A 21,672-nucleotide genomic window follows, 5' to 3' on the forward strand; every position below is an offset into this window, starting at 1 on the left:
ACACAACACGCACAGATCATATGGACATGCATGCACACACATACACAGTCACACACACACACACACACACACATGTGCGTGCATATTACACACACACACATTTGTGCGTGTACTTGCACAAACATGCAAATGCACACACACACACACACACACACACACACACACACACACACAGACTCTATCTCTCTCTCTCTCTCTCTCTCTCTCTCTCTCTCTGTGACAAATACTTTCCCTACACCTGCTCCTACCCACATACCCACACAGGCACACATAATACCCTTTTGTCACACATGACGGTACTGTTTGTTTCAGTGATCCGGACAGTGCCAGAAACATTTTGGAGGTGATGAGGTAAGCATGGAGTCTTTGTTCACGGTGTTCATTGAAACTGGCCTACTGGCCCTACAGTCTGCATGGTCATGCTGAGAAATAACTGATTATTTCTGAGGGAGCGGAGGAAGTGGAAGAGGCGGCGGGTTGGCGTTGTTGAGAGGGCCAGGTGTAGAGGGCCCAGAGTGTCAGCGAATCGATTACGATCGCGCCTTAATTTTAGCGCGATCGCCCAATCGAGCTATATAATTATGTGACCTGGTAGGAGACATAATTTGACAAAAAAACAAGAACGCCAGAGAATCGACAGACAGACAGAAAATACGAAAAAACTTAGCCGTATGAAGAGCACAGGAACAGGAGTCATGATGGCTGCCGGAAAAAGAGGGCGCTAGTCAGTGGGGCAAAGGGGAGACAACCTACTTCCGGGAGGTTATCGGCCGTAGCTACTTTCGTTTTCTCCGCATAGGCGGATAGAAGTTTGCACAGGACAGGAATGTCAGACCCCTGCCGGAGTCTGCACTAGTGGGTCACGGTAAGTATGTTACTTAAACGTAATTTTAGATAGAAAATTTCCTTTATTTCTGATCTGTTGGTCAGAGTCAGTGACATTCCATGGCTTAGACTTTCAAGTTACAGCAAGACAGCAGCATGCAGACAGAAGAATGAATCAACGACTGGTATTCTGAACTATCCTATTGTCAGTGCATTTAGACCAGTTCGCTTTAACAAGACAAATGAATCAATGTTCACCGTTATTTTTCTTCTTCTTCTTCTTCTTCTTTGTCTTCGGTGTTAGTAGGCGGCAACTTCCATTTTCACTCATGTACAAGTGGGCTTTTATGTATATGGTCATTTTAAACCCACCATGTAGGCAGCCATACTCCATTCCCAGGGGTGTTCATGCAGGGTATGTTCTTGTTTGCACAACCCACCAAATGCTTAGTGGATTCCAGGATCTTTGATGTGTGTATTTGATCCTCAGCTTGCATATATATACACACACACACAAAGGAGGTTGAGGCACAAGCAGGTCCACACATTTGTTGATCTGGGAGATTGGAAAAAATCTCCACCCTTAACCCACCAGGTGCGTTGAAATCGGGATCAAACTCTGGAAACTCAGGCGAGAATCCAGCTGTCGTACCATTCAGCCACTGCACTTGTTGATCACCATTTTTGACTCAATTGTGTAAAAAAGTGAGTCTGTGTTTTAACCCGTTTTTCGGTTGTCTGTGTGTGTGTGTGTGTGTGTCCGTGTGTCTGTGTGTCCGTGGTAAACTTTAACATTGACATTTTCTCTGCAAATACTTTGTCAGTTGACACCAAATTTGGCATAAAAATAGGAAAAATTCAGTTCTTTCCAGTCATCTTGTTTAAAACAATATTGTCCCTCTGGGATGGGCACAAAAAAATAAAGAATGAAGCCTAATTATATGCAAACTGCATTTACTGTTATATTTATATTTTTTGTATTCTCTAAACTTGGCACTTTGACCTCTTATTCTGACACAACAACTAGAGGATTCATTATTAGCATTTTTTGTTCAAACAGAAACTTCTTTTGCAAAGCATGGAATCTTTATTTATTTTGCAAACGTTTTGGTGCAGACAGTAAAAAAGGGAAATTACTCTGTAATTAATGCTAGGGGACTTAATTTATCACAAGTGAGTCTGGAAGGCCTTGCCTCTCTTGTTACCTGTTCTCTTGTCACTATGTGTTGACTTCAACATGACCACCAGCCGTTACATCTTAAAAAAAAAAAAAAAAAAAAAGGTACCTTTTCATTGGAAAGTATGTTGGCAGAAAGAAGAAGGAGGGAAGTTAGCAGATTGGTTAACTCTCTCCATATGAACAGCGAAAGAGACGACGTTAACAGCGTTTCACCCCAGTTACCACCATCAAAATATTGCAGGCGAAAGGCTCTTATACTGAAGAGGTGAATGTTGACAAAGAATACCACAATTCTGACAACGGAAGCAAAAGGTTGGGTCATTGAGACACCCACTGGACATCCGAAGGGTCTGTGTAGAGGAGAAGAGAGGACTGGCCGTACTGAGTGAGTTAAGACGCTCAGCTTCCAGTACAGAGTCGGTGAGGGTGTGGGTTTGAATCCCACTCTCGCCCTTTCTCCCAAGTGTGACTGGAAAATCACACTGAGCGTCTAGTCTTTTCGGATGAGACGATTAAATCGAGGTCCCTTGTGCAGCACACACTTGGCGGACTGAAAAAGAACCCATGGCAACGAGAGTGTTGTCTGGTCAAATTATGTGAAGAAAATTCCACCCTGATAGGTACATAAATGATCATAAGCATGTACTCAAGGCCTGACAAGAGCGTTAGGTTATGCTGCTGTCAGGCATCTGCCTAGCAGATGTGGTGTGGTGCATATGGATTTGTCCGAACGCAGTGACGCCTTCTTGAGAAACTGAAACTGAAACAGTGAAGTGTGTGTGTGTGTGTGTGACTGTGTGCAGGCAGACAGGCCTGGAGCCCACCAGCATGACCTACACGGTGTTGGCTGTCGGCTTTGCTGAGAGGGGGGAGATGGAGGAGGTGAAGAAGGTGAGTGTATTCCTCTGTGTGGGAGGGGGTGGGCGTGGGGGGTTGGGGGGGGGGGGGGAGGGTGGCTGGGGGGTTGTACAGTATGTATGTGATGTGTGTGTGTATGATTTTTGTTTTGTTTTGATGCCATCCTTCTTGGTCTTCTTTCTTTGACTCTTGTTGCTCTTAATCTGAAATTAATGGATGTGTGTGTATGTGTCATGTGTGTATGTTAATTTGTTGTATGTGCATTCGTTTCTGTGTTTGTGCATGTGTATGTGTGCATGCATGTTTGTGTGTGTGTGTGTGTCTGGTGTGTGTGTGTGTGTGTGTGTGTGTTCAGAAACAGCAATGAAACAGCCAGGAATCTAACCCGGGACCTTTAGATTGAAAGTCCAGTTTCTGTTGGGCCTTGAAAATTAGCACTTTCAAATCTCTCACATCATTGCACAGTAACAAATCAGTCCGACACAAAGCACACAAAAAACATGCACACAAAAACACACATCCTTAAACACACATGCATGCTAAAACACGCATGGAAGAAATGGATGTTGATCCATGAAATACAGATAATAATAATGATAATAATAATGGATACTTATATAGCACACTATCCAGAAATCTGCTCTAGGTGCTTTACAAAAACGCTTTGTTAACATAAAACATCACATCTATGTTGCATACACACACCAAAATATGACTACACGCACGCACGGACGCACGCACGCACGCACACTGCGTACATACATTTTAACAATACATGTGTATCTAACAGCTACCCTAACACATACGCACACATAGGCAGGCACAAACTTACATAAACACACGCACACAATACACATTCAGATATGGCATATGGTGCCTCAGTTACGCAGAGATTGCTTGAAGAGGAATGTTTTTAGATTTGTTTCAAAGGCTGTGGGCGAGGGACTGTGACGGACTGAAGTTGGCAGTGAATTCCAGGTCTGTGGGGCTGAAGAGCTAAAAGCTTGTGTATGGTGTTTGTGTGTGCACAGTACATCAGCCAGGCAGAGATAGAGAACGTGCCTCTACGTCCTGGTCAGCTCCTGGACATCTTTGTGGCTCTGGCCATGTCAGGTCACTCCCAGCATGTCTCTGAGGTTAGCAGTGTGAGTGTGTGTGTGTGTGTGTGTGTGTTTGTATGGAGAAGAAGAGGAATTTTGTCTGTCCTGTCACACATACCTGTGATGGTAGACATCTAGTTAAAGTGTTAATTTTTTGCATTTGAATGTTATCATTCAAAAATAATATTTAAAAAAAAAAGACGAGTGGAGGAGGGATGTTGTATATTTTTGGTGGTAAACAGGACAGATGGAAGGTGGAATGAGAGATGAAATTTGAAATGAACAGAAGTACAATTAATGTACTTCACAAAAAGAGAGCTCATCAGTTTAACCAGAGAAATAGCTGATAATGAAAGTGAAGAATCAAAAACATGAACATTTCTAGTGACTGTAGATGACAGATTTTTGTGTAAGGAAGGCTTCATTAACTCATTGTCAAAAATGTTGTGGTTAACCCTTTCGCTGCCAGGGAAATAAGATTTCAGTGAAATCTATTTGTCAGGGTTTTTTCACAAAAAACGGGTATATATTTTCCAAAAATTCTGTGCTCTTTGTTATCGGAGAAAAACCCATAAAAGTATATATTTTCTGAAAGGTAAATAAACAAAGAATACAAAACATGATGTTTTCCAATTTTATATATTTTCAGTGACATGCTGTTGTTTTGAGATCAGTGTTCTGTTTTTTGTCACATTTTCAACTTGTTCATTACAAACATTAGTCAGGTAATTTGCACCAGAATATCATATTTTCTGGACAAATGGATAATACCTGTACACACAAATTATACTAGAACAACCACAATAAAAAAAAAAAAAGAGACAGATAGACACTGCATTATGACTTCTCCAAGTGATAACATGGATGTGAGGCCACGCCCATTTATTTCCACCCTTCTTCCTCTTCACCCCTCTCACACGGTCGCTTCATCCAGTTCTCATCGGTTGGCTGAGTGCCAAGAAAATCGCTCACACTGTGTCCTGCTAATAATTCAGTCACTTTCTGTCTTCTGCTACAGCTGTACAGCAGGCATCACTCACTGATAGTCGTATATTGGCCAGTCTCTTCATTGCTCCCTTTATTTTCTATCAAATCGTCCTATAAATGTTCATCACTGTCTTCTCCTTTGAATTTATGCTTTAATTTGTTCTGAGCATCAGCTAAAGAAAGCAATCTTGGTTGATTTAGTTCACCACGATCGCATGTCTTGAGCATGGTGTCCGACATTTTGTTGAGCGAGTGATGAGAGGAGCCAGGCAAACACTGTGGCAGTAACCCAACCAAAAAATTCAAATAAAGGACTACCTCATGACGTAGATGGGGTTTCTTGCTATGTATAGAATCTAGAAAGATTCCCCTAGCTAAAGCTACCAGTATTTTTGTCAGTGAACTCAATGCAAAGCAGGGAAAAGTCCGAATATTTCGATGACGAGTTATTTCATCATTGTGGCAGCGAAGTGTACACTCTTGTGCTGACGAGTTATCTCGTCATATAGGCAGTCTAGGGGTGAACAGAATGAATGTCTAGCAGAACACAGGTATATTGTGAGATCAGAGTCCATCTGTTATATGGTGTGCAGGTCTTGTGGAAAACTCTTAGTTCATGGCACCGAAATGAATTGTGATTTACAGTTATCTTGTTATTCGAAATACATTTTACTTCTGGTTATAATTGATATGCAGAATTTTTTTCTTCTTTTTAATCTGTAAGCTAATGCAGTTTTGATGCTATTACAATGCAATTTTCTGGTTCTATAGATTTGCCAGCGTGGTAATGTCTTTTCATTTCATTCATATGGTGTATTAAATCATTCTTTTGCAGTTAATTGTGGCACATGAAAATACCACAGAGATCGAGGTAGTACTTGGAAAAAAAAAGATGTAATACTAGTTCCAGTTATGGTCATAGTATGACTTACATATATTTTATTTTTTAAAAACCAGATAATTGTTTGCTTTATTTTCATGTGCATTAGTGAGTAATTTACTGGTTGGAGAGTTTACTGAATACTGTATTAGGTGTATTCTGATGTGTGTTCTGCTTTAGCCTGAATGATGTGCAGCCTGTGTGTGTGTGTGTGTGTGTGTGTGTGTGTGTGTGTGTGTGCATGTTTGTGTGTGTCACAATATTCTACGTGAACTGCGTATTTGTTGTCACTGTAATGTGGATGTGATTGGGGATGAATTTCATTTTTATTATGGAATGCCGGAAATTTGCAAATCTTCGTAACGAGTTCATCCCTAAGAAATATTTGGATCCAAAGTTAGTTTTTAGTTTTTGCAATTTGTTGAAAATAGGGAGGAGAGTGTGTTTGAAAGTGGAGGGAGGGGGGGCGGGGGGGGGGGGGGGGGGAAAGATTTCAAGATGATATGCCTGCTGTTGTATTTTTGTCTGTTTTCATCACCAATTTCATTGTTTTATTTGTTGTTTGTATTTTGGTTTTTGGTGTATGATAATACCAACGTCGTTACTTTATATCTTCTATGCCCCAGCAGGGGTCAAAAGATGAAATATTCTTGATTCTGGATTCTTGTGTGTGTGTGTGTGTGTCACTGTGTGTGTGTGTGTCTCACTGTGTGTGTGTGTGTGTGTGTGTGTGTGCAGTTGTTCCCCTTCCTGCAGAGTGGCACCCCTTTCAACCAGGACGCCATCCGGGTGTGCAACCAGCTGATCGCTGTGGGCTACGAAGACGCCGCCTACCAGCTGTTCCTGGTAATGCCCAAACCCACACGGCTGGACACCGACCAGACCACCCTGGGTCGCTTCTTCCTGCGGGCCCTGGCGCGTCATCAGAGGGTCAGTCAGGGTTAACTGATAATGATGATAATGATAATAATGATACACCCTGGGTCGCTTCTTCCTGCGGGCCCTGGCGCGTCATCAGAGGGTCAGTCAGGGTTAACTGATAATGATGAAAATAACGATACACCCTGGGTCGCTTCTTCCTGCGGGCCCTGGCGCGTCATCAGAGGGTCAGTCGGGGTTAACTGATAATGATGATAATGATAATAATGATACACCCTGGGTCGCTTCTTCCTGCGGGCCCTGGCGCATCATCAGAGGGTCAGTCGGGGTTAACTAATAATGATGATAATGATAATAATGATACACCCTGGGTCGCTTCTTCCTGTGGGCCCTGGCGCGTCATCAGAGGGTCAGTCGGGGTTAACTAATAATGATGATAATGATATACCCTAGGTCAGTTCTTCCTGCGGGCCCTGGCACATCATCAGAGGGTCAGCCAGGGTTAACCAATAATAATAATACTGAAAATACTGATAATAATGATGATAATAGCAATACACCCTCGGTCACTTATCCCTGCAGGCCCTGGCATGTCATCAGAGGGTCAGACTGGGTTCACTTATAACAGACATACCTACAGCCCCAGTTTATGAGGAAAACAAATAAAAATGTCACTGCAATATATATATAAAAAAAATGCCTGGTCGTTATGGGGGGGAAAAAATAGGGTTGATTTCTCCAGGCGATTGGAATGGCAGCTTAGATGCACATGCACCAGAAAGGCCTTGAAATGTTGAGGCAACCCATCATGGCAAAGAAGAGGAATACGTGCGAGAACTATGCAGAAAAGACGTTGAGCGGTGACAGTATGCGTGCAGAACACTGCTTTACAAGCTTGGAGCAACAGTGACTGTGAGCAAATGTGTATTTGTATTTGTATTTCTTTTTATCGCAACAGATTTCTCTGTGTGAAATTCGGGCTGCTCTCCCCAGGGAGAGCGTGTCGCTACACTACAGCGCCACCCATTTTTTTGGGTATTTTTTCCTGCGTGCAGTTTGATTTGTTTTTCCTATCGAAGTGGATTTTTCTACAGAATTTTGCCAGGAACAACCCTTTTGTTGCCGTGGGTTCTTTTACGTGCGCTAAGTGCATGCTGCACACTGGACCTCGGTTTATCGTCTCATCCAAATGACTAGCGTCCAGACCACCACTCAAGGTCTAGTGGAGGGGGAGAAAATATCGGCGGCTGAGCCGTGATTCGAACCAGCACGCTCAGATTCTCTCTCGCTTCCTAGGCGGACGCGTTACCTCTAGGCCATCACTCCACATATAAGTATATGGTGTTGCTGATCATTTGGTTTGTTGTAGATTTGTGAAGGCTGAAGTGCTGATAGTTTCTTCCTCTTCTTCTTCTTCCTTTGTGGGCTGCAGCTCCCACGTTCACTCACTCGTATGTACACAAGTGGGCTTTAACATGTAGGACCGTTTTTACCCCCACCATGTAGGCAGCCATACTTTGTTGTAGGGGGTACTGATAGTTTGATTCTAGGGGAGATATGTCTGCAATTATTATGAAAATAATCATTTAGAAAGAAAAGAAGTAATATTTAATGATGATGATAATAACAGTGATAATAGTAAAAATAGTTATGACATAATTGGATACAAAACAGAAACGCCAAAGAATTGATAGACAGATAGAAAATGTGAAAAAACTTAGCCGTATGAAGTGCACAGGAACAGGTGTCATGATGGCTGCCAGAAAAAGAGGGCGCTAGCCAGGGGGACAAAGGGGATGTTACCTACTTCCGGGAGGTTATCGGCCGTAGTACTTTCATTTTCTCCGCATAGGCGGATAGTAGTTTGTATAGGACAGGAATGTCAGACCCCTGCCGGAGTCTGCACTAGTTGGGTCACGGTAAGTATGTTATTTAAACGTAATTTTAGATAGAAAATTTCCTGTTACTATTATTATGATGAGTATCATTATTATCATTATGATTACTGTAATAATTGGTGACAATGATGTGATGATGATTCATTCCTGTAATGTGCATAATCTTGCCATAATGCAGCTCAGTGGGCTGCCCACACAACCATGCGCATGTAGTTGTGTATCCTGTAGGTTCTGTGTGGGTGGTGTTTCAGCCGGTGGACAAGGTGGTGGAGATGGTGAAGGACATGCAGGAGAGAGAGCTCAACAAGGACAACCTGAGCGCCGTCGCTCAACTGGCCTACCTGGAGGGTCAGCCAGGTGGGTTGCTTGCTCATGGGCTCAGCAAGCCACTCTGTCGTCCTTGTTCTTCCAGTGTCTTTATGTTTGGAGTGATATCAGGCGGAGGGGGGTGTGGGGGGACTGAAAGGAAAAGGGAGGGGTGGGGAGAAGTGGGTGGGTGGGGTGGAAGCTGGAAGGGGGTGGTGGTGTAATGAAGTGGCTTGAGGGTGTGATGTGTGTGTGTGTGTGTGTTTGATGTGTGTGTGTAATTGTGTGTATGTGCATGCATGTGTTTGTGTTCATGACTGTAAGTTAAATTGTATTTGAACATCTATTCACAAAATGTGATATTAAGACATAAATCAGATCCAAGAAAAAAAAGAAAAAAAAAAAAAACCCAGCAAAACATACAGTTCTTGAAATGATGATGAATTTATGTCCCATGTCCACACCCTTTCTGGCAACCCTTTAGCAAGCATGGAACAGCACTTGGGTCTGTTCTGTCAACCTCTCTTTCTCTCCCCCCCCCCCCCCCAGCCCTCCCCCTCCGCCCCCCTGCCCCCTCCTCCCTCCCTGTGATTGTGTCATAAAATGTTACTGTTTGTTTCAGGCTATGCACTGGACTTGCTGGGGAAGATGAAGGAAGAGGTCAGTGCCTGTATGGTTAATTTGGGGGAATTTTGACTTGAGTTCATTTCCATTTTATGTCAGTCCCCATGTGGTTGATGAGGGCAGTTCTTACTGAGTTCACTTAATACGGGGAATTGTTACTGAGTTCGCTTCCAGTTTACGTCAGTCTCCGTGTGGTTAATTAGGGGAATTGTTACTGAGTTCACTTCCAGTTTACGTCAGTCTCCGTGTGGTTAATTAGGGGAATTGTTACTGAGTTCACTTCCAGTTTACGTCAGTCTCCGTGTGGTTAATTAGGGGAATTGTTACTGAGTTCGCTTCCAGTTTACGTCAGTCTCCGTGTGGATAATTAGGGGAATTGTTACTGAGTTCGCTTCCAGTTTACGTCAGTCTCCGTGTGGTTAATTAGGGGAATTGTTACTGAGTTCACATCCAGTTTACGTCAGTCTCCGTGTGGATAATTAGGGGAATTGTTACTGAGTTCACTTCCAGTTTACGTCAGTCTCCGTGTGGATAATTAGGGGAATTGTTACTGAGTTCGCTTCCAGTTTACGTCAGTCTCCGTGTGGATAATTAGGGGAATTGTTACTGAGTTCACTTCAGGTTACGTCAGTCTCCGTGTGGATAATTAGGGGAATTGTTACAGAGTTCGCTTCCAGTTTACGTCAGTCTCTGTGTGGATAATTAGGGGAATTGTTACAGAGTTCGCTTCCAGTTTACGTCAGTCTCCGTGTGGATAATTAGGGGAATTGTTACTGAGTTCGCTTCCAGTTTACGTCAGTCTCCGTGTGGATAATTAGGGGAATTGTTACAGAGTTCGCTTCCAGTTTACGTCAGTCTCTGTGTGGATAATTAGGGGAATTGTTACTGAGTTCGCTTCCAGTTTACGTCAGTCTCCGTGTGGATAATTAGGGGAATTGTTACTGAGTTCACTTCCAGGTTACGTCAGTCTCCGTGTGGTTAATTAGGGGAATTGTTACTGAGTTCATTTCCAGTTTACGTCAGTCTCCGTGTGGTTAATTAGGGGAATTGTTACTGAGTTCACTTCCAGTTTACGTCAGTCTCTGTGTGGTTAATTAGGGGAATTGTTACTGAGTTCACTTCCAGTTTACGTCAGTCTCCGTGTGGTTAATTAGGGGAATTGTTACAGAGTTCGCTTCCACTTTACGTCAGTCTCTGTGTGGATAATTAGGGGAATTGTTACTGAGTTCACTTCCAGGTTACGTCAGTCTCCGTGTGGATAATTAGGGGAATTGTTACTGAGTTCACTTCCAGGTTACGTCAGTCTCCGTGTGCTTAATTAGGGGAATTGTTACTGAGTTCACTTCCAGTTTACGTCAGTCTCCGTGTGGTTAATTAGGGGAATTGTTACTGAGTTCACTTCCAGTTTACGTCAGTCTCCATGTGGTTAATTAGGGGAATTGTTACTGAGTTCATTTCCAGTTTATGTTGGTTCCTTTAGGGGAATTTTTACTGAGTTTACTTCCACTTTTTGTCGGTTCCTTTGTGATTAATTAGGGGAATTTTTACTGAGTTGACTTCCAGTTTATGCCAGTCCTCATGTGGTTAATTAGGGGAATTTTTACTGAGTTTGCTTCCATTTTATGTCTTTTCCTTTGTGATTAATTAGGGGAATGTTTTTTTTACTGAGTTCACTTCCAGTTTATGTCAGTCCCCGTGTGGTTAATTGGGGGAATTGTTACTGAATTCATTTACATGTTTGGTTTTACTTAAAGGGACAGCTCTGAGTATATTCAAAGCAAAAAAAAAAAGGAAAAAAAAGTGTGTTCAAGATGTTTGTAACCAGAGTGAACGTTCCCTCTGCAGCATTTGGAAAGAAAAAAACCCGTTGAAGTCAAGTGGGTAGATGGATGGTGGTGGTGTGGTTCGAAAGGGAGAATGACCCAATTTTTACCCCTTTTACCTTTTCTATCCAAAATTTTATTTTACAGTTTTTTACAATTTTTACAAAATCTGTGGCATGCAGATTACAATTATGTTCCTTTTTACATGTATTACTGTCATCTCAGCCGTTTAATCATGTGTGTGTCTGTGCGTGGGTGTTAGTATGAGTGTTGGAGTGTAACAGTTGTAGTATCGATAGTATGTTTCTTTGTGAGTTTTATGCATTGTGTTTTTTTTAATAATATTAATGGTTCTGTTTTTATGTTTCTACTACTTTTTATATGCTTTCTTGTTTCACTTTAGGTACTGGATTGTAAAGCGCTTAGAGCTTGCTTATGCTTGTATTATAGCGCTATATAAAAATGAAATATTATTATTATTATTATTAAGTATGTGAGTGTGTGTAAACAGGGTGAGTTATACACATTGTGAGTGACCACGTGGATGTGTGTGTGTGTCTGGCAGGGTCTGCCGATTCGGGCCCACTACTTCTGGCCAGCTCTGTGTCAGTTCAGGGATGCCAGCAACAAGGAGGGTGAGCTTTGCTTTTGGATGCACAGTACAGCACAGTACAGTACAGTACAGTACAATACAAAACAGTACAGTACAGTGCTATACTGTACAGTACGATACGATACGATACAGTATAATACAGTACAGTGCAGTGCGGTACAGTGCAGTACAATACAGTACTGTACAGTACAATACAAAACAGTGTGGTACAGTACAGTACAGTACAGTGTAATGCAGTACAGTACGATACAATACAGTACAGTGCAGTATGATAAAGTACAGTACAGTACAGTACAGTCCAGTGCAGTACATTTCAGTGCAATACAACGTTACAGTACAATATAATAAAATCCACAATACAATACAAAACAAAACAATACAATACAACACAGCACAAAAGAGTATAATACAATACAATATAGTATAATACAATACAGTTTGGTACAGTACGATACAGTGCAGTACATCTGACTTATCTGATTGGAAATACCTGTTGCATCCAGTGGTACCTCCACCAGTGAACGCTGACTGAGGCTGGTGTGTGTGTGTGCATGTGCATGCATGTATGCATGTGTGTGTGTGTGTGTATGTGGTGCATGTGTGTGTGTGTGGTGCGTGCATGTGTGTGCGTGTGTGTGTGGTGCGCGTGTGTGTGTGTGTGTGGTGCGTGTGTGTGTGTGTGTGTGTGTGTGGTGCATGTGTGTGTGTGTGTGTGTTTGTGGTGCGTGTGTGTGTGTGGTGCGTGTGTGTGTGTGTGAGTGTGTGTTTGTGGTGCGCGTGTGCGTGTGTGTTTGTGTGCGTGTGTGTGTGGTGTGTGTGTTTGTGGTGCGTGTTTGTGTGTGTGTTTGTGTGTGTGGTCTGTGCGTGTGTGTGTGTGTGTTGATCAGGGATCTACGAGGTGATGGGCCAGATGAGGGCGCTGTGCAGCTCTCAGGACGACTTCATCCTCACCCTTCACAACTACACCATCCCTGCCCTGCTGGCCCTGGGGGAAGCACAGTCTGACATCTTCGACAACATGCAGGTGATGCAGGCTTTTTGCAGTGGCTGTAGAGTTCAGCACATTACAACATAGGATAACACAGCACAGCACAGGCACAACACAGCACAATTGCAATAATAATAATAATAATAATGGATACTTATATAGCACACTATCCAGAAATCTGCTCTAGGTGCTTTACAAAAACGCTTTTGATAACATAAAACATTATATCTATGTTACATACACACACCAAAATGTGACCACACACACACACACACACGCACGCACGCACGCGCACACACACACGCACGCACGCACGCACGCACGCACGCACGCACGCACGCACGCACGCACACACACACACACACACACACACTGCATACATACATTTTAACATACATGTGTATCTAACAGCTACCCTAACACATACGCACACATAGGCAGGCACAAACTTACATAAACACACGCACACACAATACACATTCATATACATGCATGTAGTTGTGGACCTGCCACAATTGAACTTATTGCTGAGGGAAAAGGTGAGTTTTGAGACGAGATTTAAAAGATGCGAGGGAATCAGAATGACGGAGGTTATCAGGGAGCTTGTTCCACGTCTTTGGCGATTGAAAAGAAAACGATCTGTGTCCATAGGTCTTACTTCTGACGTGAGGTATCCTGAGAAGTCGAGTATCAGAGGAAGAACGGAGCTGGCGAGACGGGGTATAGATATGGATGAGTTCAGAAAGATACTTGGGGCCAGATCCGTTGACTGCAGAAAAGGTCAGAGTGGATAGCTTATAGTCTATTCGATCAGAAACAGGCAACCAGTGGAGAGACTGAAGAAGAGGAGAAACATGGTCAAATTTAGAAGCTCTGCAAATGAGTCTGGCAGCGTTATTCTGAATTCGTTGGAGTCTGTCTAACAGGTATTTGGGAAGGCCGGCCAAAAGAGAGTTGCAGTAATCCAATCTTGAGAGAACCAGAGAGCATACAAGTGTCTTGGTTGCATCGGTTGAGAGATAGTGGCGGATAGAGCTGATTCTACGCAGTTCCAAATAGGCAACTTTACAGATATTCGAAATGTGCTGTTGGAAGGAAAGAGACTGGTCCAGGATTACACCAAGACTGCGAACAGAGGGAGAAAGTGAAACAGGTGTGCTATTGATCAGAACAGAGTCAGGAAAGGAAGGATGTTGACGAAACTTCTTTGGACAGGTTATCATCAATTCAGTCTTATCATCATTTAATTGCAGCTTGTTGAGAGTCATCCAGTCCTTTAGGCCAGCAATGCACTCCTGTGTTTGAGTCACCAGTGCATCAAATTCAGCTATGGAGGCCGACTGATAAAGTTGTGTGTCATCAGCAAAGCTCTCATGCGACATCGTGTGATGACTGATGACATCCGACACAGGAGCCGCATACAGCACGAAAAGAACAGGACCTAGGATGGACCCTTGTGGGACACCATATTTCAAGGCAGATACTCTAGAGTATGTACCATTTACACACACTTTCTGTGTACGATCTGACAGGTAAGACGTGATCCATGCTAGTGCAGTGTCACGAATACCAAAGGAAGTTTTAAGTCTGTTCAAGAGGATAGAGTGGTCGATAGTGTCAAAAGCTGCTGACAAATCTAAGAGAGCGAGAACAGATATCTTATCCTCATCAAATCCCGAAAGCAAATCATTCACTATTCTAAGAAGGGCTGTTTCGCAACTATGACCATATCTATAAGCTGACTGGTGGGAATTAAGTAAGCCATTCCGCAATGCAACACAACGCGGCACGACACGGTGTAACACACAACACAACATGGCACAGCACGGCACAACACAAGTACCATGTGACGCAACACGACTTTTCACAACGCAATGCAACGCAGTGCAGCACAACACAGCATTACACAATACAACACAGCACAGTTCAACGTAACACAGGACAGGTTTATTCACACACTACACAACACAGCACAGGTCAACACAATGCAACGCAGTGCAACACAACACAGCATTACACAATGCAACACAGCACAGTTCAACATTACACAGGACAGGTTTATTCACACTTTACACAACACAGCACAGGTCAACACAATGCAACGCAGTGCAACACAACACAGCATTACACAATACAGCACAGTACAGTTCAACGTAACACAGGACAGGTTTATTCACACACTACACAACGCAGCACAGGTCACCACAACACAACACAGTTCAGTACAACACCGGGTGACTTCATCTATACCTTGCATAGCTACTCCATCCCTGCACGGCTCATTCTAGGGGAAACACAGTCAGAGACATCTTCTGTAACTTACATGGTGATTCAGACTGTTGCCGTACTGTTGAGTTGATTACAGTACAACACTGGACGGTACAACACAACGCAGCGCACCACACCACAAACACAACGCAACATTACACAGCACAGCACAACACAGTTCAATGGAACACATGATGACTTCATCCACACGTAGCATAGGTACACCATCCATGCTCTGCTGGCCATGGGAGGGAAACAGCCTGACTGACATCTTTCATAACTTAAGGTGATGCAGACTTTTGCAGTACTGTTGAGTTCAGCACAACACAACACAACTCATCGCAACACAACACAACGCAGCACAAAGCAACACAACACAACACAAAGCAACACAACGCAACACAGCACAGCACAACACAGCGCACCACAGCACAACACAACACAACACAGTGCAACACAACACAACACAAAAAAGAACACAACACAGTGCAACACAACACAACACAAAACAACACAACACAACACTGCAACACAACACAACACAACACAACACAACACAGTGCAATGCAACACAACACAACACAACACAACACAACACAACACAGTGCAACACAACACAACACAACACAACACAGTGCAACACAACACAACACAAAACAACACAACACAGTGCAACACAACACAACACAAAACAACACAACACAGTGCAACACAACACAACACAACACAACACAACACAACACAGTGCAACACAACACAACACAACACAACACAGTGCAACACAACACAACACAAAACAACACAACACAGTGCAACACAACACAACACAAAACAACACAACACAGTGCAACACAACACAACACAACACAACACAACACAGTGCAACACAACACAACACAAAACAACACAACACAACACTGCAACACAACACAACACAACACAACACAGTGCAATGCAACACAACACAACACAACACAACACAACACAACACAACACAACACAACACAGTGCAACACAACACAACACAACACAGTGCAACACAACACAACACAACACACCACACCACAACACAACACAACAACACAACACAAAGCAACACAACACAGCACAGCACAGCACAGCACAGCACAGCACAGTTCAACCACAACACAATTCAATCACAATACAGGATGACTATCCACACCTTGCATAGCTACTCCATCCTGGCACTGCTGGTCTGGGGGGGGAGGGGGGGGGAATACTGTCATCTTCAACAGCTTTCAGGTGATGCTTGCAGTGCAAAACAGTACAGTGCAATACAGAGTAGTTCATTATCCCCTAGAAGAGATCTGATGTTATGGTGTAAAACACATAAACAGTGCACTGGCATCGAGAGTCGTTCAGTACGTATACACAAAAGACATTATAATGCTTTGCTGATAGAATGGAGTAAACCATACGTACAATAATCACAAGTCATGCACACAAATATATAATCACCATGCAATACAAAACAACACATCACTCACCCACCTCCCTCTCTTTCTCTCTCCCCTCTTCCTTCTTATTGTGACATGCAAAATTCATGCGCACATGCAAACACACGCACACTTCTTTGCGCACTGTGTGTGTGCATGTGTCTGCCGTTATGTTTTGCGATTATAGGATTCATTAGGATTACCCATACATTGTAAGACGATTACAGTTACCCATTGTAAGGAGATTAAGAATACCCATACATTGTTAGATGATTTAGAATTACCAATACATTTTAGAGCAGTGTGATGTATAACTGTCTCATTAGTCATTATTATATTTTTGAATAATATTTTTGTGAAGACAATGCACAGTGGATTATAGTGCCGCTTTGACACTTCAGACCACACTGCAGTGAATCATGTGACACAAACAGAATGATGACCGTCCCATTGTATGTTTCAGACACTTCAGACCACACTGCAGTGAATCATGTGACACAAACAGAATGATGACTGCACCGTTGTATGTTTCAGACACTTCAGACCACACTGCAGTGAATCATGTGACACAAACAGAATGATGACTGCACCGTTGTATGTTTCAGACACTTCAGACCACACTGCAGTGAATCATGTAACACAAACAGAATGATGACTGCCCCATTGTATGTTTCAGACACTTCAGACCACACTGCAGTGAATCATGTAACACAAACAGAATGATGACCGTCCCATTGTATGTTTCAGACACTTCAGACCACACTGCAGTGAATCATTAACACAAACAGAATGATGACTGCACCGTTGTATGTTTCAGACACTTCAGACCACACTGCAGTGAATCATGTAACACAAACAGAATGATGACTGCACCGTTGTATGTTTCAGACACTTCAGACCACACTGCAGTGAATCATGTAACACAAACAGAATGATGACTGCACCGTTGTATGTTTCAGACACTTCAGACCACACTGCAGTGAATCATTAACACAAACAGAATGATGACTGCACCGTTGTATGTTTCAGACACTTCAGACCACACTGCAGTGAATCATGTAACACAAACAGAATGATGACTGCCCCATTGTATGTTTCAGACACTTCAGACCACACTGCAGTGAATCATGTGACACAAACAGAATGATGACTGCACCGTTGTATGTTTCAGACACTTCAGACCACACTGCAGTGAATCATGTGACACAAACAGAATGATGACCGCCCCGTTGTATGTTTCAGACACTTCAGACCACACTGCAGTGAATCATGTAACACAAACAGAATGATGACTGCCCCATTGTATGTTTCAGACACTTCAGACCACACTGCAGTGAATCATGTAACACAAACAGAATGATGACCGTCCCATTGTATGTTTCAGACACTTCAGACCACACTGCAGTGAATCATTAACACAAACAGAATGATGACTGCACCGTTGTATGTTTCAGACACTTCAGACCACACTGCAGTGAATCATGTAACACAAACAGAATGATGACTGCACCGTTGTATGTTTCAGACACTTCAGACCACACTGCAGTGAATCATGTAACACAAACAGAATGATGACTGCACCGTTGTATGTTTCAGACACTTCAGACCACACTGCAGTGAATCATTAACACAAACAGAATGATGACTGCACCGTTGTATGTTTCAGACACTTCAGACCACACTGCAGTGAATCATGTAACACAAACAGAATGATGACCGTCCCATTGTATGTTTCAGACACTTCAGACCACAATGCAGTGAATCATGTGACACAAACAGAATGATGACTGCCCCATTGTATGTTTCAGACACTTCAGACCACACTGCAGTGAATCATTAACACAAACAGAATGATGACTGCACCGTTGTATGTTTCAGACACTTCAGACCACACTGCAGTGAGTCATGTGACACAAACAGAATGATGACTGCACCATTGTATGTTTCAGACACTTCAGACCACACTGCAGTGAATCATGTGACACAAACAGAATAATGACTGCACCGTTGTATGTTTCAGACACTTCAGACCACACTGCAGTGAATCATGTAACACAAACAGAATGATGACTGCACCGTTGTATGTTTCAGACACTTCAGACCACACTGCAGTGAATCATTAACACAAACAGAATGATGACTGCCCCATTGTATGTTTCAGACACTTCAGACCACACTGCAGTGAATCATGTGACACAAACAGAATGATGACTGCCCCATTGTATGTTTCAGACACTTCAGACCACACTGCAGTGAATCATTAACACAAACAGAATGATGACCGTCCCATTGTATGTTTCAGACACTTCCGACCACACTGCAGTGAATCATTAACACAAACAGAATGATGACTGCACCGTTGTATGTTTCAGACACTTCAGACCACACTGCAGTGAATCATGTGACACAAACAGAATGATGACCGTCCCATTGTATGTTTCAGACACTTCAGACCACACTGCAGTGAATCATTAACACAAACAGAATGATGACTGCACCGTTGTATGTTTCAGACACTTCAGACCACACTGCAGTGAATCATGTGACACAAACAGAATGATGACCGTCCCATTGTATGTTTCAGACACTTCAGACCACACTGCAGTGAATCATGTGACACAAACAGAATGATGACTGCACCGTTGTATGTTTCAGACACTTCAGACCACACTGCAGTGAATCATGTAACACAAACAGAATGATGACTGCACCGTTGTGTGTTTCAGACACTTCAGACCACACTGCAGTGAATCATGTAACACAAACAGAATGATGACCGTCCCATTGTATGTTTCAGACACTTCAGACCACACTGCAGTGAATCATGTGACACAAACAGAATGATGACTGCACCGTTGTATGTTTCAGACACTTCAGACCACACTGCAGTGAATCATGTGACACAAACAGAATGATGACTGTCCCATTGTATGTTTCAGACACTTCAGACCACACTGCAGTGAATCATGTGACACAAACAGAATGATGACCGTCCCATTGTATGTTTCAGACACTTCAGACCACACTGCAGTGAATCATTAACACAAACAGAATGATGACCGTCCCATTGTATGTTTCAGACACTTCAGACCACACTGCAGTGAATCATGTAACACAAACAGAATGATGACCGTCCCATTGTATGTTTCAGACACTTCAGACCACACTGCAGTGAATCATTAACACAAACAGAATGATGACTGCACCGTTGTAAGTTTCAGACACTTCAGACCACACTGCAGTGAATCATTAACACAAACAGAATGATGACCGTCCCATTGTATGTTTCAGACACTTCAGACCACACTGCAGTGAATCATTAACACAAACAGAATGATGACCGTCCCATTGTATGTTTCAGACACTTCAGACCACACTGCAGTGAATCATTAACACAAACAGAATGATGACTGCCCCATTGTATGTTTCAGACACTTCAGACCACACTGCAGTGAATCATGTAACACAAACAGAATGATGACCGTCCCATTGTATGTTTCAGACACTTCAGACCACACTGCAGTGAATCATGTGACACAAACAGAATGATGACTGCACCGTTGTATGTTTCAGACACTTCAGACCACACTGCAGTGAATCATGTGACACAAACAGAATGATGACTGTCCCATTGTATGTTTCAGACACTTCAGACCACACTGCAGTGAATCATGTGACACAAACAGAATGATGACCGTCCCATTGTATGTTTCAGACACTTCAGACCACACTGCAGTGAATCATTAACACAAACAGAATGATGACCGTCCCATTGTATGTTTCAGACACTTCAGACCACACTGCAGTGAATCATGTAACACAAACAGAATGATGACCGTCCCATTGTATGTTTCAGACACTTCAGACCACACTGCAGTGAATCATTAACACAAACAGAATGATGACTGCACCGTTGTAAGTTTCAGACACTTCAGACCACACTGCAGTGAATCATTAACACAAACAGAATGATGACCGTCCCATTGTATGTTTCAGACACTTCAGACCACACTGCAGTGAATCATTAACACAAACAGAATGATGACCGTCCCATTGTATGTTTCAGACACTTCAGACCACACTGCAGTGAATCATTAACACAAACAGAATGATGACTGCCCCATTGTATTTTTCAGACACTTCAGACCACACTGTAGTGAATCATTAACACAAACAGAATGATGACTGCCCCATTGTATGTTTCAGACACTTCCGACCACACTGCAGTGAATCATTAACACAAACAGAATGATGACCGTCCCATTGTATGTTTCAGACACTTCAGACCACACTGCAGTGAATCATGTAACACAAACAGAATGATGACCGCACCGTTGTATGTTTCAGACACTTCAGACCACACTGCAGTGAATCATTAACACAAACAGAATGATGACTGCACCGTTGTATGTTTCAGACACTTCAGACCACACTGCAGTGAATCATTAACACAAACAGAATGATGACCGTCCCATTGTATGTTTCAGACACTTCAGACCACACTGCAGTGAATCATGTAACACAAACAGAATGATGACCGTCCAGTTGTATGTTTCAGACACTTCAGACCACACTGCAGTGAATCATGTAACACAAACAGAATGATGACCGTCCCATTGTATGTTTCAGACACTTCAGACCACACTGCAGTGAATCATTAACACAAACAGAATGATGACTGCCCCGTTGTATGTTTCAGACACTTCAGACCACACTGCAGTGAATCATGTGACACAAACAGAATGATGACCGTCCCATTGTATGTTTCAGACACTTCAGACCACACTGCAGTGAATCATTAACACAAACAGAATGATGACTGCACCGTTGTATGTTTCAGACACTTCAGACCACACTGCAGTGAATCATGTGACACAAACAGAATGATGACCGTCCCATTGTATGTTTCAGACACTTCAGACCACACTGCAGTGAATCATTAACACAAACAGAATGATGACCGTCCCATTGTATGTTCCAGACACT

The 21,672-nt window shown here is 42.8% G+C and overlaps 1 protein-coding gene across 1 annotated transcript in view; it reads left to right on the forward strand.

Annotated features, from left to right (window-relative positions):
• LOC143295849 (leucine-rich PPR motif-containing protein, mitochondrial-like) overlaps positions 1-21,672 on the forward strand; it is a 76,779-nt gene that overhangs the window by 11,938 nt on the left and 43,169 nt on the right. Inside the window, exons 7-14 of the mRNA XM_076607499.1 lie at positions 313-351; positions 2,809-2,896; positions 3,895-3,999; positions 6,569-6,760; positions 8,859-8,964; positions 9,536-9,573; positions 11,926-11,995; positions 12,861-12,997. Coding sequence (XP_076463614.1) covers positions 313-351; positions 2,809-2,896; positions 3,895-3,999; positions 6,569-6,760; positions 8,859-8,964; positions 9,536-9,573; positions 11,926-11,995; positions 12,861-12,997 — 775 coding nt within the window. The remainder of the gene's footprint in view (positions 1-312; positions 352-2,808; positions 2,897-3,894; positions 4,000-6,568; positions 6,761-8,858; positions 8,965-9,535; positions 9,574-11,925; positions 11,996-12,860; positions 12,998-21,672) is intronic.

This window comes from Babylonia areolata, chromosome 21, assembly GCF_041734735.1.
Source record: "Babylonia areolata isolate BAREFJ2019XMU chromosome 21, ASM4173473v1, whole genome shotgun sequence".
NCBI classification, from domain to species: Eukaryota; Metazoa; Mollusca; class Gastropoda; order Neogastropoda; family Buccinidae; genus Babylonia; species Babylonia areolata.